At 46.5% G+C, this 26,571-nt stretch overlaps 1 protein-coding gene across 2 annotated transcripts in view; it reads right to left on the reverse strand.

Annotated features, from left to right (window-relative positions):
- Positions 1–26,155, reverse strand: part of KCTD7 (potassium channel tetramerization domain containing 7) — a 55,969-nt gene extending 29,814 nt beyond the window's left edge. The window contains exons 1-2 of one of the 2 annotated variants that reach the window (XM_044286841.1): positions 25,771–25,906; positions 14,685–14,949 (exon numbers count right to left, since the gene is read on the reverse strand). In XM_044286841.1, coding sequence (XP_044142776.1) covers positions 14,685–14,866 — 182 coding nt within the window. In that variant the 5' untranslated portion in view covers positions 14,867–14,949; positions 25,771–25,906. Of the gene's footprint in view, positions 1–14,684; positions 14,950–25,770 lie in introns of both variants that reach the window. The other variant, XM_044286840.1, reaches the window with a different exon arrangement.
- Between the last annotated feature and the right edge of the window lie 416 nt (positions 26,156–26,571).

Below are 26,571 nucleotides of genomic sequence, written 5' to 3' on the forward strand. Positions count from 1 at the left end.
GACATCCGCATGATTTTTTACGGATCCATGGATACATGGATCGGATCCACAGAACGCATGCGGACGTCTGAATGGAGCCTTACAGGGGGGTTATCAATGACAGGGGGTGATCAGGGTAATCAGGGTGATCACCCCCCTGTCACTGATCACCCCCCCTGTAAGGCTCCATTCAGACATCCGCATGATTTTTTACGGATCCATGGATACATGGATCGGAGCCACAGAACGCATGCGGACGTCTGAATGGAGCCTTACAGGGGGGTTATCAATGACAGGGGGTGATCAGGGTAATCAGGGTGATCACCCCCCTGTCACTGATCACCCCCCCTGTAAGGCTCCATTCAGACATCCGCATGATTTTTTACGGATCCATGGATACATGGATCGGATCCACAGAACTCATGCGGACGTCTGAATGGAGCCTTACAGGGGGGTTATCAATGACAGGGGGTGATCAGGGTAATCAGGGTGATCACCCCCTGTCACTGATCACCCCCCCTGTAAGGCTCCATTCAGACATCCGCATGATTTTTTACGGATCCATGGATACATGGATCGGATTCACAGAACGCATGCGGACGTCTGAATGGAGCCTTACAGGGGGGTTATCAATGACAGGGGGTGATCAGGGTAATCAGGGTGATCACCCCCCTGTCACTGATCACCCCCCCTGTAAGGCTCCATTCAGACATCCGCATGATTTTTACGAATCCATGGATACATGGATCGGATCCACAGAACACATGCGGACGTCTGAATGGAGCCTTACAGGGGGGTTATCAATGACAGGGGGTGATCAGGGTGATCACCCCCCTGTCACTGATCACCCCCCCTGTAAGGCTCCATTCAGACGTCCGCATGATTTTTACGGATCCATGGATACATGGATCGGATCCACAGAACGCATGCGGACGTCTGAATGGAGCCTTACAGGGGGGTTATCAATGACAGGGGGTGATCAGGGTAATCAGGGTGATCACCCCCCTGTCACTGATCACCCCCCCTGTAAGGCTCCATTCAGACATCCGCATGATTTTTTACGGATCCATGGATACATGGATCGGATCCACAGAACACATGCGGACGTCTGAATGGAGCCTTACAGGGGGGTTATCAATGACAGGGGGTGATCAGGGTAATCAGGGTGATCACCCCCCTGTCACTGATCACCCCCCCTGTAAGGCTCCATTCAGACATCCGCATGATTTTTTACGGATCCATGGATACATGGATCGGATCCACAGAACACATGCGGACGTCTGAATGGAGCCTTACAGGGGGGTTATCAATGACAGGGGGTGATCAGGGTAATCAGGGTGATCACCCCCCTGTCACTGATCACCCCCCCTGTAAGGCTCCATTCAGACGTCCGCATGATTTTTACGGATCCATGGATACATGGATCGGATCCGTAAAAATCATGCGGACGTCTGAATGGAGCCTGACAGGGCGGTGATCAATGACAGGGGGGTGATCAGGGAGTGTATATGGGTGATCACCCGCCTGTCATTGATCACCCCCCTGTAAGGCTCCATTCAGACGTCCGCATGATTTTTACGGATCCATGGATACATGGATCGGATCCGTAAAAATCATGCGGACGTCTGAATGGAGCCTGACAGGGGGGTGATCAATGACAGGGGGTGATCAGGGAGTGTATATGGGTGATCACCCGCCTGTCATTGATCACCCCCCTGTAAGGCTCCATTCAGACGACCGCATGATTTTTACGGATCCATGGATACATGGATCGGATCCGTAAAAATCATGCGGACGTCTGAATGGAGCCTGACAGGGCGGTGATCAATGACAGGGGGGTGATCAGGGAGTGTATATGGGTGATCACCCGCCTGTCATTGATCACCCCCCTGTAAGGCTCCATTCAGACGTCCGCATGATTTTTACGGATCCATGGATACATGGATCGGATCCGTAAAAATCATGCGGACGTCTGAATGGAGCCTGACAGGGCGGTGATCAATGACAGGGGGTGATCAGGGAGTGTATATGGGTGATCACCCGCCTGTCATTGATCACCCCCCTGTAAGGCTCCATTCAGACTTCCGCATGATTTTTACGGATCCATGGATACATGGATCGGATCCGTAAAAATCATGCGGACGTCTGAACGGAGCCTGACAGGGCGGTGATCAATGACAGGGCGGTGATCAATGACAGGGGGGTGATCAGGGAGTTTATATGGGGTGATCAGGGGTTTATAAGGGGTTAATAAGTGACGGGGGGGGGGTGTAGTGTAGTGTTTGGTGGGACTGTACTGACCTACCTGAGTCCTCTGGTGGTCGATCCTAACAAAAGGGACCACCAGAGGACCAGGTAGGAGGTATATTAGACGCTGTTATGAAAACAGCGTCTAATATACCTGTTAGGGGTTAAAAAATTCGGATCTCCAGCCTGCCAGCGAGCGATCGCCGCTGGCAGGCTGGAGATCCACTCGCTTACCCTCTGTTCCTGTGAGCGCGCGCGCCTGTGCGCGCGCGTTCACAGGAAATCTCGCGTCTCGCGAGAGGACGCGTATATGCGTCCAGGAGGAGTAAAACAACCACCTCCCGGACGCATATACGCGTACGGCGGTCGGGAGGTGGTTAAAGGGAACCCGTCACCGGGATTTTGGGTATAGAGCTGAGGACATGGGTTGCTAGATGGCCGTTAGCACATCTGCAATACCCAGTCCCCATAGCTCTGTGTGCTTTTATTGTATAAAAAAAATATTTTATACATATGCAAATTAACCTGAGATGAGTCCTGTCCCTGACTCATCTCACATACAGGACTCATCTCAGGTTAATTTGCATATGTATACATTTTTATTTTTTATTACAAAATAAAAGCACACAGAGCTATGGGGACTGGGTATTGCGGATGTGCTAGCGGCCATCTAGAAGCCCATGTCCTCAGCTCTATACACAAAATCCCAGTGACAAGTTCCCTTTAATAGTGTGCTACTTGTATAATATGTAGTTATCACCTGCATAATATGTAGCTATCAATTTTAATTAAGCTATGATCTATGTAGCAACATCTACCACGTCGTCAGAGATACCTTTTGTTTTCTTTTCGTGACTCACCTGAGTGTCGTTATACATATATATAAAATATGATGTATTCCTGATAGGTTACATGGCAATGTCATGTGACACAGATGACGATTACATGATTATGGCACATCATGAGTGTTATAAAAAAACTTTTTTTGTAAACTCTAATTTATAATTTATGTGTGCATCGCTCCATCTCTCTTTCCAGGTAATCATATTCCTGTTTTATTTCAAAATACGTGGGATCTCCAGTGCATAAGAAAACTGCGATCATGTGACTGTGTCACATGACGATAATCTATCTATCTAAGCATGTGCAAATGATAACGGGCACCATCTTAGGGTACTTTCACACTAGCGTTTTTCTTTTCTGGCGCTGAGTTCCGTCCTAGGGGCTCAAATCCAGAAAAGAACTGATCAGTTTTATCCTAATGCATTCTGAATGGAGAGCAATCCGTTCAGGATGCATCAGGATGTCTTCAGTTCAGTTTTTTTGACTGATCAGGCTTTTCAGAAAACCATAGCATGTTGTATTTTTACCTCCGGCCAAAAAACCTGAACACTTTGACTGAACACCGGATCCGGTCTTTTTCCCATTGACATGCATTAACGCCGGATCCGGCGCCGTTTGTTCAGTCAAACCGGATCCGGCTTTTGCATGTTAAACCCGAAAAATGTGAAAAAAAAGTTAAAGTCCATAAATGGCGGATCCGTTTTTTCCAATGCATTTTTTCATTGTGATCAAAATCCTGATCAGGATTCAAATGTAATCCGTTTTCACACGTTTTTTCTGGATCCGGCGGGCAGTTCTGGTGTCGGAATTGAACGCCGGATTTAAACAACGCTAGTGTGAAAGTAGCCTTAGATGCTGGCGTTCGTCCTATTTAAGATCCTGCGATGTTATGTGCCGCATCTAATGAGCGGACACAATGACTCCCATGTGACAGGAAGTACACTCCCGGGGGAGTGTTTAATAAAACCCGGGAATCTGAGACGGTGCACGCCACACAGGTGACTAATATCCCGATGATTGTTTTTTCTATATAAACAGATAAATCAACCACTTCCCCTGACGAAGCCAATTGGCGAAACGCGTTGGTTGGTGTGGGACACTGGGATGGTTTGTGCTAGCTTGTGATATTGTAGTATGTACTTTATCTCTCTTTCATGTTGATTATGCACTTGCACTTTATACAATATGAACTGAACATTTTCTTATCTATGGGCCTTCGCATGAGAGCTTTTAAGGCCTTTGTTACAATTACTTGATATACTTTGTTATGTAGGTTTACATTGCGCCATGTTATAAATTTAGGTACTGATGTCTGATATACACAATGGATACAAATTCTAGCTAGCCTCCATTCCAGGTGTCCCTTTCATGTACTGTGTGGATTTTAATTGCTTTTAACACCTTTTTGTGATATATAATAAAGATTATATGTGATTTAGTATATGTTTTGAGCATACACATTCTTTTATAGGTGATTTATTCATCTTTTGTCTACTATAATGAGCAGGAAGTCTGCGTGGAGAGAGGTCACAGGTCCCGCTGTGTGTTTGATTCCCTTTACTTCCCTTCTCATGTCACTTTGCTTGAATTAATTATGCATTCATATGAAGGGAACCATCCACAATGGTCTGAAGTGTGTGGAACCAAGAAATGAATCATTATGTCATAGGAAGTAACAGAGCCAAGCGTTATGTGTGCCTTCCTGTGCCTAAGGTCTCTGACCCTCCGCATCAGCACAAGCTGACATACCTGCCCCATAGGCTCCAGAGATTAACAGCTAAACAAATGTCTACAGGTCCAGACAGGCCCGGTTATTCCTGTAGCTATGTAACTGGCTAGAAACAAGCCTGCAGAGCATCTCACATGGGGCGCTGCTCTTCTATATACCTGCCCTGGTGAAAGGAACCATTCTAATGCAGTGAGGTGACTGACAGGTCTACATATACCGCTGTCTACCCACTGAAAGCAAGTATCATCACTGCCATTACACATTGAGTACAGACGAAGCAGACTATGTGCAATTTAGGGTCTGAGTATTAGTGATGCAGCTCTAAAATACTATATATATTGTGACACAATGAAGGGTATGGTCTGGGAAAACAGCTATTTTCCTCCCAGTGGGTGCTGCTGGGCTGATTTGCAGCCAGGTGGGGTCAAATACTGGACTGGATTTTAATTGCCGGTCCGGGTTTTTGGCAGCACCTGGCTATCCTTAAATAGGCAGCTGGGCTCAGCAACAGGATCTCTGTGTTGGGATCTGAGGCTTAGTACCAGGTTGGAGGGCTGAGACCCATGGGCCGAGGAAACAGGCCCCCCTAAAGCCTGCCGTGGACTGCTGGAGGCAGAACTGACATCAAGGTGACTTGTCTTCTATGTACTTTCCATTGTGTGTGAAGAAAACACCAAGACTGCAAAGTAAGACATTGTTTTGTGCATTTGCCTCAAGTGTGAATAAACACTGAAGTTTTGAGTTAAGAACTTGTCTTTTGCCTCTGTACTGCATCCGCTTACCCTATCTACCAGAGCAAAACCCCACAATATATATAAAGATTCTACGTAATTTTGGATGCAAACTAATCTACCTAAGGCCACCTGCACACGTTGCGGAATACGTGCATTTTTCCATGTGGAAAAAACGCAGCGTATTACAGTACCAGGAAAGTGTATGAGGTTACAATAATCTCATGTACACTTTGGGGATTTTTTCTGTGCAGAAATTGACCTCCATTGCGGATTTCAAATTTAATAGCATGTCAATTATGTTTGTGGTTTTAGCTGCAGATTTCACCCTTTGCAATGGAAGAGTGAGATCGGCGCCAAAACCGCATCTTATGTGCACCAAAAACTGCAGTTAGACATTGCGGATATGCTGCAGAGACACACATAAAGCCACATGGAAATTCGTGCAGATCTTATGTGCGTTCAGCTGCACCGTGTGCAGGTGGCCTAAGAGATTCTGTGATGTAAAAATCAGGGTGCAGAAATGTTTTCCTTTTTATAAACATAATCTTTCTTTTGCCGAGTATTTATTAAAAGCCGCACAGCCATTCGTGAATTAGACGAGTTAGGCGTATTGTTATTAGTCTGACCTCTGGTGGTTGTTTTGCAGTTAGACAGGTTCATATTCTCTAAGACTACTTTCACACCCACGTTTTGTGCGGATCCGTCATGGACGGATCCGTTAAGATAATACAACCGTCTGCATCCGTTCATAACGGATCCGTTTGTATTATCTTTAACATAGCCAAGGCGGATCCGTCTTGAACACCATTAAAAGTCAATGGATGACGGATCCGTTTTCTATTGTGCCAGATTGTGTTATAGAAAACTTAGTTTCGTCAGACGGACATCAAAACGCTGCAAGCAGAATGGAGACTGAATCTGAGGTAAACTGATGCATTCCGAGCGGATCCTTTTCCATTCAGAATGCATTAGGGCAAAACTGATCCGTTTTTGACCGATTGTGAGAGCCCTGAACGGATCTCACAAACGGAAATCCAAAACACCAGTGTGAAAGTAGACTAAGACTGGTTTAATTTATCTGCGCGTGAAAAAAGTCATATTTTTGCGGCAAAAAGTTGCATGTCTCCCGGAAAGCACAATTCTTAGCACCAAAAACAGATGGAGAAAAGTACGCCAGCCCCTGTGTACCTACATAAATAGGTCAGAAAAGGTCACAAAAGTTAGAAAACTTCAGAATTGGTCTAAAAAATCTAAATAGTCGGATGAGGCACAAAAGCCTCTAAAGATTTTCAGTAGTAAATGTGTCTAAAGAAATAAGACTGTCTAAAACATGCTTTATTAGACAGGCAGATTATGCAGGCAGTTGTCGGGAGGGAAGCGTTCTTTCCCAGCAATTGCTTGCTCATCAGTGGAGGAGATCGCTGCTATTACATGCAACGATCTCCTCAGCATAGGGAGGTGCGGTCATTATGCCATCGCTCTTCCCCATCAGTGGTGTATCTTGGTTTTGTGCTGCCCTAGGCAAGACTAAACTCGGGCACCCCCCTAATATAAATTTGACCCACCCCTTCCTTGTTAAAAAACAATGTGCAGCTAGAGTTAGTACAGTATTAATCCCTCCCTAATTCTCCCCCCTCTAACCACCCAACGGGTCCCAACCCCCTTACCCCATAAAACAACTAAGTAATAGATTTTTTGTGAATTACTGTAATTTAAGTACTTACAGTTTTTGAAGACAGCAGGCTCAGGGATCAGTGCATTGGTGGCCGGGGCCTGGCCTCAGTGTTCACGGTGACCGTGTGCAGGATCCGCTCTGCACTTGGAGGAGATAAGGCTCACCCTAGAGTTTCCAGCCCGTGACTCCATCTCCGTGTGACATCACGACGGCAACGTGAGGACACAAAAGGCAGGGGAGGTCGGGAGAAAGTCAGGAGGGGGAGGAAGTAAGTTTTTCAACTCTTTCACTATGCGGCGCCGGCGATACCGCTCGCATTATGAAGGATCGGACAAGGGGCAAAAAATATATTTAGCATATTGTGTAACTATCACTAAGCAAACAAGACATTTTGCCGCCCCCTTTTCAAATGCCGCCCTAGGCAAATGCCTTGTTTGCCTTGTGATAGATACACCCCTGTTCCCCATACTGAATCATTGTATGCCGGCAGCAGATCGTGATTACACAGGGCCAGCAAACTATGACTTTTAAACCTGGAATTGCCTGATGAACAATCGGGTGATCGTCAGCAGTATTACACTGCCAGATCATCGCTAAGGCTACTTTCACACTAGAGGCACGGACCATCAGGTGAACAGCCTGTCGGATCCGTCCTGCCGTTAGTGACCGTGTGCCCCCGGACTGCCGCTCCGTCCCTATTGACTATAATGGGGGCGGAGTTACAGCAGAGGCACGGCAGCGCTCGGCGAGAGGCAGCCGGACAAAAACTACAACATGTCCGACATTTATTCATTCTGTTCATGGCCTATATCCAGTGGCACAACTAGAAATGACTAGGCCCCACAGCAAATTTATGAACAGGTTAAGGCTCCATTCACACGTCCATGGAGTATTGTGGATCCGCAATACACCCGGCCGGCACCCCCATAGAAGTGACTATTCTTGTCCGCAATTGCAGACAAGAATAGGACATGTTCTATCTTTTTCCGGAGCTGTGGACACAGTGTGTACTCTACGCATCCATTCCTGCCCCATTGAGAATGAAAGGGTCCGCACCCGTTCTGGATATTGTGGAACGGATGCGGACCCATTCCACGGACGTGTGAATGGAGCCTAACCCTCCCAGCAACATATGATACATCAGCATCACATTCCTGTGTGGGACGGGGAGTGGCCTCCTTTTACTGATGCGACTGGGGCGTGCTTTCTATTGCTATGTCTGTACAGCAGTTATTTACGATGTACATATATATAATGTATGAGGGGCTCTTGTCTCTATGGGAACACAGGTGGGCAGGGATGTCATGTGACTGCTCCTCTGAAGATGTTTGCTGCAGTGCATGCTGGGATATTTACTTTCACTTTACAGCTTGGGTTGTTGCGGTTATCGAAAATATTGATACCCAATCGATAATTATGTCCCAGTATCGGTTAGGTACCGGGATTTGCCTTTTATCGATACTAGGCTACTGTACAGCCCAGAATCAGAGAACATGGAGCACGCTGCTGTAAGCGCGCCATGTTCCCTCAGCAGCACAGGGGAGAAGGAGTCACTCTCTCCCTCCCCCTGTGGCGCCGCTGCCAATGAGGAGAGAGGGGCAGAGGAGCGGCAGGCGCAGTGCGCCACCAATGAAAATTAACGTCTAATACAGATACAGGAGGAGAGTTCGGCGGCAAAATCACATAGCCTGCACCCGACCTGTGTGACAGGGAGCTGGGTGCCGCACCTGAGGGGTTAACTGCCGTGAATCGCAGCGCCGTGTCATAGAGTTCGGGTGCTGGCTATGTGATTCTGCCGCACCCGCCTCCTGTATCTGTATTAGACGTTAATTATCATTGGTGGCGCCTCCCACCCCCCCAGTATTGAAATCATTGGTGGCACAGTGCGCCCCCATCCCCTCAACCATGGCAGCAAGGATGCTACTGAAGCCCTGGCTGCCATAGTCAGCTCCCTGCTGCTGTGTGCACTATGCACAGGGCAGCAGGGACAGTGTGAGGTCCTATTCACCCTGATAGAGCTCTATTTGGGTGAATAGGACAAGGGATGAAAAGATCCCAGGTTCTAGCCCCTAAGGAGGGAAATAGTTTTTAAATAAAAAGTAAAAATATATATATATAAAAAAAATTATAATAATATTAAGTATACATCACCCCTTTTCCCAATTTTACACATAAAATATATAAACAATAAATAAATAAACATATCGCATATTGCCACGAAAAGTCCAAACTAGGGCTGCACGATATGGGAATTTTGTGCGATTGCGATTAGGGCCCTAAAAATTGCGATAACGATATGCGATGCAATATTTTAAAGGAATTGTGCTAGAGGTCTATTTGCTTGGATTTTCCCATATGAGCCGCTGACGCGGCTGGGTATGACATAGTTATAGGAGATCTGTGGATGACGCTGAGTTGTGGGGGATCTGTGGATGACGCTGAGTTGTGGGGGATCTGTGGAGGACGCTGTGTTGTGGGGGATCTGTGGAGGACGCTGTGTTGTGGGGGATCTATAGATGACGCTGAGTTGTGGGGGATCTGTGGATGACGCTGAGTTGTGGGGGATCTGTGGATGACGCTGTGTTGTGGGGGATCTGTGGAGGACGCTGTGTTGTGGGGGATCTGTGGAGGGCGCTGTGTTGTGGGGGATCTGTGGAGGGCGCTGTTATATGGGGGATCTGTGGAGGGCTCTGTTATATGGGGGATCTGTGGAGGACGCTGTTATATGGGGGATCTTTGGAGGACGCTGTTATATGGGGGATCTGTGGAGGACGCTGTTATATGGGGGATCTGTGGAGGACGCTGTTATATGGGGGATCTGTGGAGGAAGCTGTTATATGGGGGATCTGTGGAGGACGCTGTTATATGGGGGATCTGTGGAGGACGCTGTTATATGGGGGATCTGTGGAGGACGCTGTTATGTGGAGGACGCCGTTATATGGGGGATCTGTGGAGGACGCTGTTATATGGGGGATCTGTGGAGGACGCCGTTATATGGGGGATCTGTGGAGGACGCCGTTATATGGGGGATCTGTGGAGGACGCCGTTATATGGGGGATCTGTGGAGGACGCCGTTATATGGGGGATCTGTGGAGGACGCCGTTATATGGGGGATCTGTGGAGGGCGCTGTTATATGGGGGACCTGTGGAGGGCGCTGTTATGGGGGATCTGTGGAGGACGCTGTTATGGGGGATCTGTGGAGGACGCTGTTATGGGGGATCTGTGGAGGACGCTGTTATGGGGGAATCTGTGGAGGGCGCTGTTATGGGGGACCTGTGGAGGACACTTATGGGGGACCTGTGGATGGCACTGTTATAGGGGATGTGTGGAGGACACATAGGGCCATGAGGGGGGCCAGCATAAGACATAGCATCTTATGCTGGTCCCCCTCATGTGTCCTAAACTGCGCACATAACTGCCTTTGCGTGTAAAGTGTTTTACTAGTGTGTGTGTGTGTGTGGGGGGTGAAACAATCTCTCTCCTAACAGGTCCGGCCTCTGTACTCACTATGAATGCAATGCACTGCAGCGAGCGACAGCGAGCTGGCCGGCCACTTAGTAACGCTCCTCCCACTTCAGGAAGCAGGAGCGTTACTAAGTGACGTCAGTCACGCGCCGGCCGGCCAGCTCGCTGCCGCTCGCTGCAGAGCATTGCATTCATAGTGAGTACAGAGGCCGGACCTGTTAGGAGAGAGATTGTTTCACCCACACACACACACTAGTAAAACACTTTACACGCAAAGGCAGTTATGTGCGCAGGGCCCCTTTATATATAATCGCGGCATTTTCGGGTCGGCCAAATCGCCATATTGCATTTGCTGATTATCGCGATTCGATTATTATTTCGATTTGTCGTGCAGCCCTAGTCCAAACTATTAAAATATAAAAAAAATGCGGTAAATGCAACCCGACCGCAGCACGCCGACTCCGTCTGGCCGTACCCTAAGGGTGCCTTGACACGTGGCAGAAAATTCTGCAACTGAAAATCAGTTCCATTAATTTGAATTGGGAGGCAAACAAATGGATTTCTGCAAGCCCCATTAAGGTGAATGGAACTGATTTGCAGTCGAAGAATTTTCTGCCTACGTGTAAAGGCACCCTAAGGCCCCTTTCGGACGAGAGTGTGTCCCTCTGCGGACTCGCAGTGCAGAGCCTATCCTGAACTTCAAGCGCTGCCGGGATCAGGGTACTTTCACACTTGCATTTTTCTTTTCCGGCATAGCGTTCCGTCACAGGGGCTCTATACTGGAAAAGAACTGATCAGTTATATCCCCATGCATTCTGAATGGAGAGTAATCCGTTCAGTTTGCATCAGGATGTCTTCAGCTCAGTCGTTTTGACTGATCAGGCAAAAGAGAAAACTGCAGCATACTACGGTTTTATCTCCGGCGAAAAAAAACTGAAGACTTGCCTGAATGCCGGATCCGTCATTTTTTCCCATAGGAATGTATTAGTGCCGGATCCGGCATTCAGAATACCAGAATGCCGGATCCGTCCTTCCGTTCTGCGCATGCGCAGACTGAAAAAAAGGTGAAAAAAATAAATGCCGGATCCGTTTTGCAGGATGACACCGGAAAGACGGATCTGGCATTTCAATGCATTTTTTCGACTGATCAGGCATTTTTAAGACTGATCAGGATCCTGATCAGTCTTACTAATGCCATCAGTTAGCATACATCTTGCCTGACCCGGCAGGCAGTTCCGGCGGATCTCTCTGCCGCAAGTGTGAAAGTAGCCTCACATAGCATTATATTGATTTATGGTGCTAAGTAACCCTTACAGTTCTGGAATGTATTGGATAACACTGACAGCATTATGTCAGCGACAGGCATTGTTGATCCAATAGGAATTAGTGGGACCACAGCATGAGATTTGTCTAATCTCTTTTACTTTGCTGGTACTGTACTACGATGCCTTTTTTTTGCACGAGAATCTGCACTGAAACGCAGTGTAATCCGCACTGTGTGCCGGTACCCTTAGAGTGCTAGCACACAGTCAGTTTTTTTATTCAGTTTTGATGCAACTTCTCCTCCTTCTTGAATCCACTCCTGGTTTTTGCATCAGAAAAGCTGAACATGAAGTCGTGCCCTATGGGAGACCTGCAGCAGAAAAACTGCACTAAATCGTGCAGTTTTGATGTAAATTTACGTGACATGCTACAGCAATTTTCAGCACCACCATCCTACTGGAGTGACTTTGGAACTCCTTCACATAGCTAACCACTCCTACTTTTCAAAACTGGAGTGTGGGGTGTAAAAATGCAAAAAGTCTAAATAATTATGCACAAGTGACCTAAAAAATTTGCAAAAAGACCTGGAGTGAGGGGTGTGATAAATTCACAGGAGGCTGGGTGTCTACAGAACCTCAGGTAACCAGGCCAATGGAAGCTCCTCAGGAGTCTGTCACAAAGTTTTAATACTTTTTCTTAATAAGCAAATTAGGCCTTTGGTGCAATAATCGAATCACCATTGCTTTCATTGCACCCAAGCTCCACGCATCAGGGAGATGAAGAGCCAGTTGTCGTTTAATAAAGACTAAACCCAGCGGCGGGGATCAGGTAAGTATGATCACCACTGCGGGTGGGCCACTCTGTGAGGTCTGATATAATGTTGGATAACCCGTGTTCTGTATGGGGAGCAGTGACCCATCCACAAAAGGCCATCAATATTTTAGTTGTCAACCAGGCATGGGATTCAGCCAGTTACCTCAGGTTCTCTGGTTGTTAAAATTACAGCGCCAGCTGGAGATGAGCACTGCCATTCCAGAGTTTAGCTCCTTAGGCTTTTAAGGGTACATGCACACGTTCAGGATACATGTGCGGAGAATCTGCACTGAAATCCGCAGGTGTTCGCAGGCAAATCCGTACGGTCAATCCGCATCAATTGGTGCTGATTTGGTGCGGATTTTCCGCATGCAGAATTTACTAAGTGAATGAAGAAAATACGGTCAGGAAAAATAAAATAAATTGACGTGCTGCGGATTTTAAAATCTGCACCGCAGGTCAAAATCCGTGTGGAAAAAAATCCACATGGTGTGCATTGAGAATTTTAAATTCTCATAGAATACAATGTACATGACCTACGGTGCGGATTTTCTGCACGCAAATCCACACGCAATCCTGATCGTGTGCATTTAACCTAAAAGTTGGGTGGTAAGTGTGTAGTGTATATATGGTGTACAGTGGTTTCTCAAGTTACAATCAAGTTACAATATTAAGTGGTTCCAGGATGACCATGATATGTTGAAACCATTGTAACTTGAGTGATCGGTTCCAGAGCCCCAAGATGTCATCCAAGATAAGAGAAAATGAAGATTTAAGAAAAATAAGCAGATAACTAAGACATATAAAACAAGTCCTTACATATAACAGTCAGGAATAGTTGCTAACTAATAACTAATACAGTTATTTATCAGAGAAGTGGCCTTGATTGGTTGGATCCGAGTCATTGTATGTTGAGTCTAGTTTCAACTTACGATGGGTCAAAAAAGACTATTGTATGTTTAAATTATTGTATTCTGAGGCCATTGTATCTTGAGGGACCACTGTATGTATATGTAAAAATGTGTCATGACGCCGCGTGTCCCAATTGAGTAGGGAACCTGTTGTTAAAAATTTTAATCCCACCCCTGCGCTCAACCAAGCGTGTTGATAGAAAGTTCATAAAGAGTGGTGGTGCCTGGCTAAGCTTCTTCTACCTGATGACTTAGCAGTAGATACTTGTGATATGGCACTATCAGGTGTCAAAAGATACAGACTAGTGTTGGTCGAGCACTAAAGTGCTTGTGTGCTCGAGTAGAACACTTCCCGATGCTCGGGTTCTCTACAGAGCACCCGAGCACAATGGAAGTCAATGGGAGAACTCGAGCATTAAACCAGGCACCCCCTGCTCTGAAGAGGGGAGGGTGTTGGGACTTTAGTTCGGCTTAGGAGTCCTTGCTCTGACTATATATATGTCCATATATGGAGTCAGTGCTTTAAATCTAATTTAGCGTCTATTTCTGAAAAGTTTCTGGCGGGATTCAAACTCACAACCTTCTACATTACAGCCCAGAAGGCTAACCACTACACTATAGAGCTGCATGGCCAGTTACTTTTAAAAATAATAAACTTAAAAAAAATGAGACTTCTGCTGTATAGGAATACTTACTAGTAGTAAGTATTCCTATACAGCAGAAGTTTCATATTCTATATATTTTTTTTTGTAACTGGCTATGAATAGCTCTATAGTGTAGTGGTTAACCTTCTGGGCTGTAATGTAGAAGGTTGTGAGTTCAAATCCTGCCAGAAACTTAGAGGCTAAATTAGCACACGCGATGCTCGAGCCGAATTAGTGTTTGGCCGACCATGCTCGCGCAACGCTATTACAGATCTAAAAAAGTACCTATGTATGTCAAAGTAATCTCAAATAGTTGGCCTAACTATGTACTTAGGTATTAGGTATTATCTCTCAAAGCAAGCTGGTAATTACTTACTTACCCAAAGTATGTTCCATCTCTGTCAATAAAGTATCTGCCCTCGGCATCTGTTGGAATGTGATGGCGTCCACTAAACATTGCAGCCAGCATGGTGTCTTCATACCTCTGAAGAGTAGACAGCCTGGTGGTGAAGCACATCCCTCCCACACTGAGCGGAATGACTTCCGGAAGCTGCAGAAGCATAAAGAACAACGTACTTCTTCCAGCACCAATGGAATTTGGACTGCGGTTACATTAAAGCAATTTCATGCGGATACGTTTTCAACCTAGATAACAATGATATAATAATTGGATTGGAACAGAGCATGCATACAGCATTTATTGCCATTAGCTTCAATTGTCTTCATACTTTCAGCCACAAACACAATACACAGCAATACATAGAAAGCCACGCACAAAAGGACAATTCACAGAGCATCCAACAATACACTACATTGTCCAAGTGCTGCCTGAGACTTGGGATTTCATGAGACACAGGGTGGTGTAACCATCTGAAAGGAAAACCTCTCAGAAATGGAAGCTTAGTTTCATTCATTGGATTTCAATGTGTAGGGAAGATGTATTTATTATTATTTGTAAATGTTGTCGCCCCTGATGATTGCCATCTTGACCGCACACAAATCCTACTGTCTGGGCAGTGCAGCAGGGGTGTGTGCTTTCTGATAGCTGCAATGAATGGGAGTTACAAGCTGTGGCCAACCATACCTTTCCCATGCACCGCCAGCCAGGGACAAACCATGTTCTCCCACATGAAATACAACTCCATTTGCCAACAAAGTGAAGCAATATGACCTCATGTAGAGTATAGTGATATTTCACTATACATGCCCTATATAAAATCTAGCCATACCCCTATAGAGTGCAGTCATACGAGGCCCCGACGTGCAGCCATATTCCCTTCATAGTCAGCTTAGTTGTATACCCAACAACTAAGCCCTAAAAGCCAGTGTAGTCTATTGCCCAATATCTACATCCGCCCTTTCCCCACTGAAAATACTTACCTACCCCTAACATTTTAGAATACTTACCTCTCCCAAACTGCAGTCTCCTTCCCTCCCCAGCTGTCTAATGCTCTTTGATATGAACAGGAGGAAACATTTAAGGGGTTGTCCAGATTGTTGATATTGAGACACATCCTCCATATACTGTAGGACTCAAACTAAGATCAATGGCACACCATCGTCACCATAGGGTGCAGCAGATGGGTCCCAGACCAGTCAATAGAGTAATATAAGGACTCCATGTGTTTCGTAATAACTTGCAGTATGGAGTCTTTATATTACTATAGCCCTTAGATAGGTCATCAATATAAGATCTTTGAGGGGCCAAAACTCCTGCCAATCTGCTGTTTTGGGCATCTGCTGGACGTTGACAGTGGATGGAAGCAGAAGGTTCTGTTCACTGTGTAATGGTTGTGCCGGCATGGCTACTACACAATGGATATGATTGGGAGCTGCACTGTACATTGGACGTGAATGGGAGTTCATCTGTAGTATGCCAGCATATGCACTACACAGTGGACAGAGCCTTCTGCTTTGGGCTCTGTCCACTGTTTAGTTTCAGATGCTGGCAGCCGTCTAAAAGGTGCCTGGAATGGAACCCCCACCAATAAAATATTATTAGGCAACCTTAAAAAGATTTTTGTATGGATGGCCTATCTTAATATAGGTCATCAATAAGAGATCAGTGGGGGTCCAACTCCTGAACTGTTTGAGAAAGAAATGGCGCTCACTGAAGCTCCGTGATCACTGCGGCCTCCTCACAGCTGACAAACAGAGCAGCGTTCATTTGATAGCGGCTTTGCTTTATTGCGTGGCACAGCCCCATTCAGTTGAAAGGGACTGAGCTGCGCCTAGGTCCGTCATTCATGAAAGCAAGATCTAGGGTGCTGAATCAACCCCCACATAGCACCCAGGGGCTCATTAGCATATTGTAAAAGTGTGTTTTTTAGGAGAACGGCCACAGGAACAAATGTAAAAAGAACACTGTTATGTAGTGCTGACATTAGCACATCGCTAATGTCAGTCAGCTACATAACAGAAATTCTGATGGTAGAAACTCTTTTAACTACTAGCGGACATTTAGACGACAAACAATTAACTGCAAACAAAACACACTTATTATCAGAATGCAAAATAATCCTTTTATTAGAGAAAAAACTACCCCACAAAACTAAAGATACCACTACAGGGAAAAGCTCCAACAAAACAATATTCTTAGTGACCCCATTTGACACCCATGCCGGATGCCACTCTGCAGCACACCAATGCCCGTTCCAATATGCACCAAAACCACACGAACCGGCAGCATCAGTAAATAAATCCAAAGATGAGGCCACAACAAAATCGTCCTGCCAATATGACCTACCATTATACTGCTGAAAAAATTCCAACCAAACCACAAAATCTTCCTTAAAGGGAACCTGTCACCAGGATTTTGTGTATAGAGCTGAGGACATGGGTTGCTAGATGGCCGCTAGCACTTCCGCAATACCCAGTCCCCATAGCTCTGTGTGCTTTTATTGTGTCAAAAAAACGATTTGATACATATGCAAATTAACATAAAAGAGTCATATCTTGCTTGTGTGACCAGAGAAGAGTCATATTTTCAAGCTCTGACTCATCTCAGCTTAATTTGCATATGTATCAAATCGGTTTTTATACACAATAAAAGCACACAGAGCTATGGCGACTGGATATTCCGGATGTGCCTGCGGCCATCCAGCAGCCCATGTCCTCAGCTCTATACCCAAAATCCAGGTGACAGGTTCCCTTTAACCTCCTTGCACAAAGCTGGATTACTAATGACTGAAATTTTTGAAGACAACTGTCTGCAAAATACTCACCCCATCGGCATTACTCTACTAGCAAAGTCTAACGTGCCTAAAACCGACTGAATCTCCTTCACAGTAGCTTTACGCCTTTTTAACAAATCTGACAAAACCGCGCATATCTTGGTAACATTTTGCAATGGGAGACAACACTCACCCTTCTAGGAATCAATGACTATTCCCAAGTATTCTAAACGATTAACATTATCCTCCGCAAGCGGGACACCAAACCCATACTGCAAAAAAGGATTCCAACAATTTAGAACACACCGAAAAATCCGCCGGACCGATTAACAAAAAAATCATCCAAATAAGGCGTCACTGCTCCTCGCATACACTTTACCGATACCGCCCATTCAAGAAAATAAAATAAAAACATGATAAAGAACATCCCATAGGAAGGCATTTATCAAAATAAAATAAACCCTTAAAATGAAAACCCAGCAAATTAAAACATGAAAGATGAATGGGCAATAAGCGAAAAGCGGACTGAATGTCCGCTTTTCCCATTAAAGCGCCTTTGCCAAAGCTCCGTACCAAATCAACTGCAGAATCAAAGGTGGCATATTTTACGGAACATAATGCCTTATCGGTTTCATCATTCAAAGATGCCCCATATGGAAAGGACAAGTAATGAATTAAACTATAAGCATTAGGCTCCTTTTTTGGGACCACCCCTAATGGAGAAAGGACGAAAATTAGCAAAAGGAGGAGAAAGGACCTGCAATCCTACCTAAAGCCAATTCCTTTGCTAATTTAGATTGAGCAACTGAATGGAACTGATCAACAGAAGACAAATTATTAACCCATTCACAACCAAAACCAGAAAATGACAGTAACCGAAAACCAAAAGCAAAACTATCCAGAAGCAACTCCGCCATCATGCAATTTGGGTAACGCTCGAGCCAAGGACGCATGTTCTCCAGATTTACTGGCGTCCAGGCTCTTAGCCACATAATCTTTTGTGGAAGGCTGGGTCGGCATGTTAGCTTTTATTATAACACCGAACCAGCGGGTGGCTACCTCCACAAAAGGCACACTCATGACGGTACTTGCAGGAAGCAGGCCATCTGCACTGTGATTCATTAAATGCAAAGCATGTACCTTTCTTAAACAACTGAGAATGCGAGACTGACGGAGGTGGCTGTTGCCTTGCGGCAGCAAAGGATGGACGCTGCGGCAGCAATAAATTCAGCCACAGCCCAACATCCTTTGCGCCCAAACGCATGCTGGGGTACACCGACAGCCTTTGTCTGAAACCTTCATAATACACAAACCATCGAATCCCCCCAAAATTTCGATACGCCTCTAACACATTATCCAAATGCTGAAAAAGACCAGAACATTTGATAGGACATTTTTCTCCCATCACGCTACAAAAAATACAATATGCTTTCAGACAATTATTAAAAGTTCGGGGAATGGGACGTCTTCTGTCTTGCTCGGACTTATCCTCCCGCTTCTCCAATTACGCAACAAAATCCTTAGATGCATGAAAAAGGGATAATATATCTACGAATTCATTTCTCCATATCTTCTCTTTCACCGACATAGCGATAAAAACCCAAAGGAGATATTTCACACGGCAACATTTCTTTATAACACACTTCAGAAACACCTTTGCGTCTAGCAACCAACTGGCCGAGGGAGGGATTCATCACTATCCAAATCCCTACCCACCTCCTGACCGCTAAACCGCCAAGCGTCAGAAAAATCACCTGCCATACCAGCCGGTTCAGGAGGAGGGGGGGACAAAGTTCTTTAGGGAAGAAGTCCGGACACCTGCAGAAGCTGAAGTCCGGACACCTGCAGAGGATCGAGGAAAGTCCTGTAGCTGTGGTCCATCTTCTAAGCATGCACCCTCCTGCCGCTCAACACCTAAGTGGAGCCGCTGGAAGGAATTCTGCACAGGCCGCCATTCCCTCTCCGCGCCTTCCTCCACACCTTGGCTGGACCGGAACGTTGGTGGCATCAGCGGAAGCTCTCCCTCCCAAAAGAGTCTCCAGAGCAGCACCCAAACGCCGAGGATCGCAGGAGGAACCAAAATGCTGGTCAGATTCCTGGGTACACAGATTCCAGACGCACTGCTGCCCCTGACGTCGTCCTGCTGCTGCTTCTGGCGCAGACACACTAGCAGAGGAGCCGCGTCTTTCTAGCCTCTTCTTCTCCTGACCGGACCTGTGTGGGGAAGGAGAAAAACCTGTGCGCTGCCTCTTCTTCCTTCTAGAACAGCGCAGCGCAGGCATCATGGGGGGGGCACACGGATCCTCAGCCGCCTGGTCAGAGACAACACTGGAAGCGCCGACAACCGCAGGGACCGCCGAAGAGAAGGACATCTCAGCAAGGCAGGACTCAAGCCAGGACGCTTTGTCACCATCTCCAGCGCGCCTCCGGAGTTCTGTGACAAAGTCTTCCATCTGGTAAGAGAGCAGCAGGAGGGGAGGAAGCAGCAATCCTTTCCACAGGTACTTGTCTGACAGCGCACGGCTGGCAGACACCACTCCTATAAACCCGAACCAGGTCCCAAGCCCAAAGCTCCCCACCCAATCCTATACCTGTTGCTGGGCATCCTTATTCCATTCTGCCCAGCAAAAGCATCTAATAGGTCCCTCCCAGACCCAATGAATGACCTCTGCCTCTCTGCCCAGTAACCCTACTATTTTTAGCCCCTATACCTCACATCTTTGGCAGGAAAAATTCCTACCAAAACCCTAAATGTAAATCGCTGGGATGATTATAATCCCATGAGGATCCCTCCATATTTCTTTCCGGGATCCTGACATTTCTATAAAAGTGCCGGCCATGTGCGATCTGCAAAATGCGGAACACACATGGCCGGTGTCCATTGTTTGCGGACGTGTGAATGGACCCTTAACGTCCTAGAAACCCCCTTTAGAAGAGACGATGAAAGTGCTTGGTTTCACTCCACAGTGGTGCTTTTATTCAGTGATGAGGATAGATGATAGTACAGAGAATGTAGAACAGCACACACAGGGTGGCATTTCCTGGCATGTCCGATGTCCTTGCGTTCCATTTTATATAATATCTCTTTATTACCAAAGCAGTGAGTTTCATCCAGATCATCAGGCTGTTCCAGGCTGTTTTTCTTGGAATCGATTCCACAGGCAGCGCTTCCAGGACATCCTGAGCATATACATCTGGCAGTGCTAGCGGGAAAAGGATGGAGGATAGCGGTGTATGTGATCACTCTTAGGGAAGGCTATAATGTCGTTCCCACAAACTCATTTCCAGACATTTCTGTTCTGTGTACGTGTCTCAGCTATGCAATACAACTGCCATGTCTCAGAGCGGCAAGCTACATGAATTTCTACTGAACCCAAATAGGGCGAAAAACTACTTAAACTAGACTTTCCAGCACTCATTTTTACAAACAGTAAAAGATTTTAAAAAAAAAACACCTTATAAGCTAAAAGTGGGAAACTGACAGCCCATGCAGCACACAGGTGCCCACCCTGCTGCCCCCAGCCTTCCTCCCAGTCCTGCCAAGACATGGCAACCTTCAATAATTGTGTCTCCCCTGAATAGTGATTCCTCCTCCTGCTAAATATAAGGGGGGCACTGTATATCACTCTGACCGCATTGATTATAAGATGTGATACCTGATAGGCATGTGGTACAAAGTGCAGCCATATGCCCTCCAAGTGCACCTTAGGCTGGGCTCACATCACATTTTTGCTATTCGTTTAACGTATACAAAAAACGTATAGACAGATGCCATATGGTGGCATCCTACTCCATAGAGTTCCATTGTAAAAAACAAACGTTAACAGTATACGACGATACAGGCATACTGGGAGTTGTAGTTTGCAACAGCTGGAAGGCCGCAGGTTGGGCATCGCTGCATTAATGTATATGTTTTTTTTAAGAGACTCTGCAGGATCTCTGCAAGAACATTTCTAAACATCCTTGCAGAGTTAGGCCCCTTTCACACGGGCGAGTATTCCGCGCGGATGCGATGCGTGAGTTGAACACATTGCACCCGCGCTGAATCCTGACCCATTCATTTCTATGGGGCTGTGCCCACGAGCGGTGATTTTCACGCATCACTTGTGCGTTGCGTGAAAATCACAGCATGCCGCTCTTTGTGCGTTTTTCCCTGTAACGCAGGCCCCATAGACATGAATGGGGGTTGCGTGAAAATCACAAGCATCCGCAAGCAAGTGCTGATGTGGTGCGATTTTCACGCACGGTTGCTAGGTGACGATCGGGATGGGGACCCGATCATTATTATTTCCCCTTATAACATGGTTATAAGGGAAAATAATAGCATTCTGAATACAGAATGCATAGTAAAATAGCGCTGGAGGGGTTAAAAAATAAATAAATTTTAACTCACCTTAATGCACTTGTTCGCGCAGCCGGCATCTCTTCTGTCTTTATCTGTGAGCAATAGGACCTTTGATGACGTCACTACGCTCATCACATGATCCATCACCATGGTGATGGATCATGTGATGGACCATGTGACGAACGTAGTGACATCATCAAAAGTCCTATTGCTCACAGATGAAGACAGAAGAGATGCCGGCTGCGCGAACAAGTGGATTAAGGTGAGTTAAAAAAAAATATTATTTTTTTTTCCCCTCCAGCCCTGATTTACTATGCATTCTGTATTCAGAATGCTATTATTTTCCCTTATAACCATGTTATAAGGGGAAATAATACAATCTACACTACAACTAACCCAAACCTGAACTTCTGTAAAGAAGTTCGAGTCTGGGTACCACAGTCGGTTTTTTATCACGCGCCTGCAAAACACATTGCACCCGCGCGATAAAAACTGAACATCGGAACGCAATCGCAGACAAAACTGACTGCAATTGCGTTCCTACTCGTGGGGGTTTGCCGCAATGCACCGGGACGCATCCGGACCTATTCCGGACACGCTCTTGTGCAAGGGGCCTTAGGCGCTGCTTGCAAATTGTGCAGTTGCAGAAGCAGAGAGCCCATGGTCATTGACAGCCAGGCTTCCCATAGAGCAGGCAGGATCAGCCCTCCTACAACATTTTTGATTCTCTGACCTGTTAAAAAGGTATATGATGTAAACTATAGTGAAGGTAATCTTCTTACTGCCAACAGTACTTGTTAGTTATAACCTCCCTTCTGAGCCTCAGCTGTGTCATGTGACCAACACTCTTCCTCTCCAAATAACACAGCATCTGTATGTATTCCTTTAGGAGCCCCAGTGTCTCATAGGAATGAATAGAGAAGTTACTAACCTCCTCTCCTGTGTCAGTTGGAGATCAGATTGTTGGTCACATGACACAGCTGAGGATCAGAAGGAATATAATCTTTCAAATTCAAGAAATTATTGTCACATGTAATGGCGGCAGCAATCGAACACCAAGCTGCAAATTAGCGTTAATCGCCATCACATTCATGGTTCCATCTGTGCTCACTGGTGAAAGAATTAAAAATGTCAAACTCTGCAGCGGTGGTCACTGGACTTAGTCCTCGTTAGTGTATTGTTTTAACCCTCTCCTTTCCTGAGGGCACAGCTTAGAGAAAACACTGATCACATCCCCTCATCTAATCAGATACCTGCCAGTCATTAGCAGTGTAATGCCTCATGCACACGACCGTATGTATTTTGCGGCCCGCAAAAAACGGATCTGCAAAAAATATATGGATGACGTCCGTGTGCATTCCGTATTTTGCGGAACGGAACAGCTGGCCCCTAATATTACTATAACAGTAATATCCTTGTCCGTAATGCGGACAATTATAGGACATGTTATATTTTTATTGAGGAACAGAAATACGGAAAAAGAATGCACATGGAGTACCTTCTGTTTTTTTTTGCAGACCCATTGAAATGAATGGTTCCATATACGGTTCGCAAAAAAAAAATGGAACGGACACGGAAAGAAAATACGTTCGTGTGCATGAGCCCCAAGGGTACGAACACTCTGAGGGGGCCACAGTGGGCTCTAAGGCTACTTTCACACTTGCAGCAGAGTGATCCGGCAAAACGTATGCTAACTGATGGCATTTGTAAGGGCTTTTTCACACGAGCGGATGCCGAGCGTGACATCCGCTGCGTGAATGACAGCCAAGACCCGATGCGGACGGCAGAAGCACGGAGCATTAACCTGATTGATAATGCTCCGTGCCTCTATGTGATCTCTTTACTACGAAATCACAGTGAGATAAAGTTGTCACCGTGATTTTGTAGTAAAGAGATCACGGAGAGGCACGGAGCATTATCAATCAGGTTAATCCGTTCTTCTGCTGTCCGCAGCGGGTCTTGGCTGTCATTCACGCAGCGGATGTCGCGCACGGCATCCACTCGTGTGAAACAGCCCTTATATTGTGAGTGCCATGGGTTTAGATCATGTTGTTGTGGCTACAGATGAGTAAAAGATCCTGTAAGATAGCCACTCTATATTGCCTTGACAAGATGGATTATGTATCCAGGGAGTTATCCTGACCAGTCTGAAAAAGGCCTGATCCGTCTTGCAAATGCATTGAAATGCCGGATCCGTCTTTTCCAGGTGTCATCCGGAAAAACAGATCCGGCATTTATTTTTTTTCACCCTTTTTTTCGGTCTGTGCATGCGCAGATCGGAAGGACGGATCCGGCATTCTGGTATTTTAAATGTTGGATCCGGCACTAATACATTTCTATGGAAAAAAATGACGGATCTGGCATTCAGACTAGTGTTCAGTTTTTTGGGCCGGAGATAAAACCGTAGCATGCTGCGGTATTATCTCCGTCCTGAACAGTCAAAAAGACTAAACTGAAGACATCCTGATGCATCCTGAACGGATTGAACTGAAGACATCCTAATGCATCCTGAACTTATCCATTCAGAATGCATTAGGAAAAAACTGATCAGTTCTTTTCCAGTATTGAGCCCCTAGGACGGAACTCTGCGCCGGAAAAGAAAAACTCAAGTGTGAAAGTACCCTTATTAGACTAATGAAGATCGCATGTTTAGCCGGTCTGCACTGTTAATGGCTTCCCGGTACTGAAGGTGTCACACAGCCTTTAAAGGGGTTGTCGCACCTCAGACATTGGTGGCATATCGTTAGGATGTGCCACCAATATCAGATAAGAGCAGGTCTTGGAGGTAGGACCCACACCTATCTCCAGAATGGGACCCCCGATGTGAACGGAGGGAAGATGCACATATTTCTTGCAGTCTCAAAGAGGTGAATGGAGTAGTCGCGCATGCGCTGTGCACTCTTTATTCACTTGCATGAGACTTCCACAAATAGCTGAAAGCACTTGGCTGGCTATTTCCAGAACTTCCACAGAAATGAATGAAGAGCACACTGTTCATGCGCTTTCGGGGGCCTGTTTTGGAGATTGTGCGGGTCCCAGAGGAAGTACCCTCATCCATCTGACATTGGTACCATATCCTTGTCTGAGATGATAAGACCCCTTTACCAATGCAGACCAACTGGTACTGGACTGCAGCACAGCTGTGTGGCAACCGCAACATGACCGCGCCGTGTGATTGTACCCTGAAGGATCTAGGGGCGCACGATATCTAGCAATTATTTTGTGTTGTGTAATCAAACGTCTCAGACCGAAGCAACTCACAGGATCGTCAGCAAACTACACGTGAGGGCAAGATGCTTGTTGGTGATAGCGGTGGCCAGCCTCAGCAGTGATTGGCTGAGCGGGCCTCTCCTGGCATTTCCATAGCATCAGGGATCGGTGAGGGTGTGGCTTCAGTTTTAACCCCCTATGAGCCATACATCAATAACTTAAATATTAATGGCTGCACTAAAACATAAAACGACTCTACTATACACCATTCACCTACGAGGACCCGTGAAATGTGGGGGTAGAAGTGCCAGGCACAGATTCATGCACGCTGCCAGCCGTACACTGAGATGCCAGGTAGACTCAGCCCCTGGATCACCACCCATCTCCTAATAGACTTTTGCGCAGGTATGTGGGCACTGATGCCTCCATGGAGTCTGTATGTTTGCCGGGGTTTCCAACATGCAATCTGTTATTTACAACATCAGTAATGATTACATTGGTTTTGCCCCAGATGCTGCAGCTACAGGTGGCACATCGCCCTTCAGCAGGCACTGCTGCCACCCAGGTGATGGCCATGTGAGTGCACCAATCCCTGCAGGCACACAGCTCACCCAGCCAATGAGTACCAGCCGAGGGAGTGGTAAAGGCAGCAGATAATGGAGAACCGGCCTTTACCCTTCCCCAAAAGGACTACACAGCCTGGCACACAGCCGGTGACTGCCCAGGTGGAGCGCCTACCTGCAGCGTGGGCAGCTTTCCGTCCAGGGAGAAGGTGGCACTGCCCGGAGTGGGTGTGGCTGGCTCGATCAGCTCATCTTCAGCATCAGAGCTCGACATGGCATCATCCGGGGTCCCTCTGTCTTCAAACTGCCCCGAAACTACCACCATCCCTCTGAGCTTCTCTGCCTGGGGCCTCACTTGTCAGAGCTGGGGGAGGGCTGTGCAGTGATACGGCCGGGCACTGGTAGGTCACAGCTGCCAGACACTCATGCTGTGCCCCTGTGTCTGTCCTACAGATGAGGTGTATGGAATATACGTGCCCGGGCAGTGACCTGGCTGTGCCCACTCTTCTGTCTGTCTCATCGCTCCAGAGGTTGTCCGCTGCCACACAAGTGCCGTGACGTCAGAGGGCGGGCTCTGCGGCGCCCCCGGGGCGTCACGTGGTTCCTAGTGCTTTCTCCTCACATCGTGTGACTGAGCGCAGCCCTCGGCTGTACTGTCCAGGACGCTGTATCACCCCTTATAATGAGGGCTCATGCCACTTTACCATACTTCTCCTTGGTAGATACAGTAACTGTGAGGTGTCTCTTGTACAAAACATGGCAGGTGTGGACAGGACTAGTCTCCACATCAACCCTCAGTCTACAAATAACTACTGTCATGCAGGGTTAACGCAGAGCCCTGTCTAAATATCTCCACAAAAGAGTCTAACTGCAATGGGTGCATAACTGTGCCATAGTTATACCACCACATAGTGCCATACAATGCCCAGCATCAGGGGCATAGCTAAAAGCTCATGGGCCCTGGTGCAAGAGTTCA

Source organism: Bufo gargarizans, chromosome 3, assembly GCF_014858855.1.
Source record: "Bufo gargarizans isolate SCDJY-AF-19 chromosome 3, ASM1485885v1, whole genome shotgun sequence".
Taxonomy (NCBI): Eukaryota; Metazoa; Chordata; class Amphibia; order Anura; family Bufonidae; genus Bufo; species Bufo gargarizans.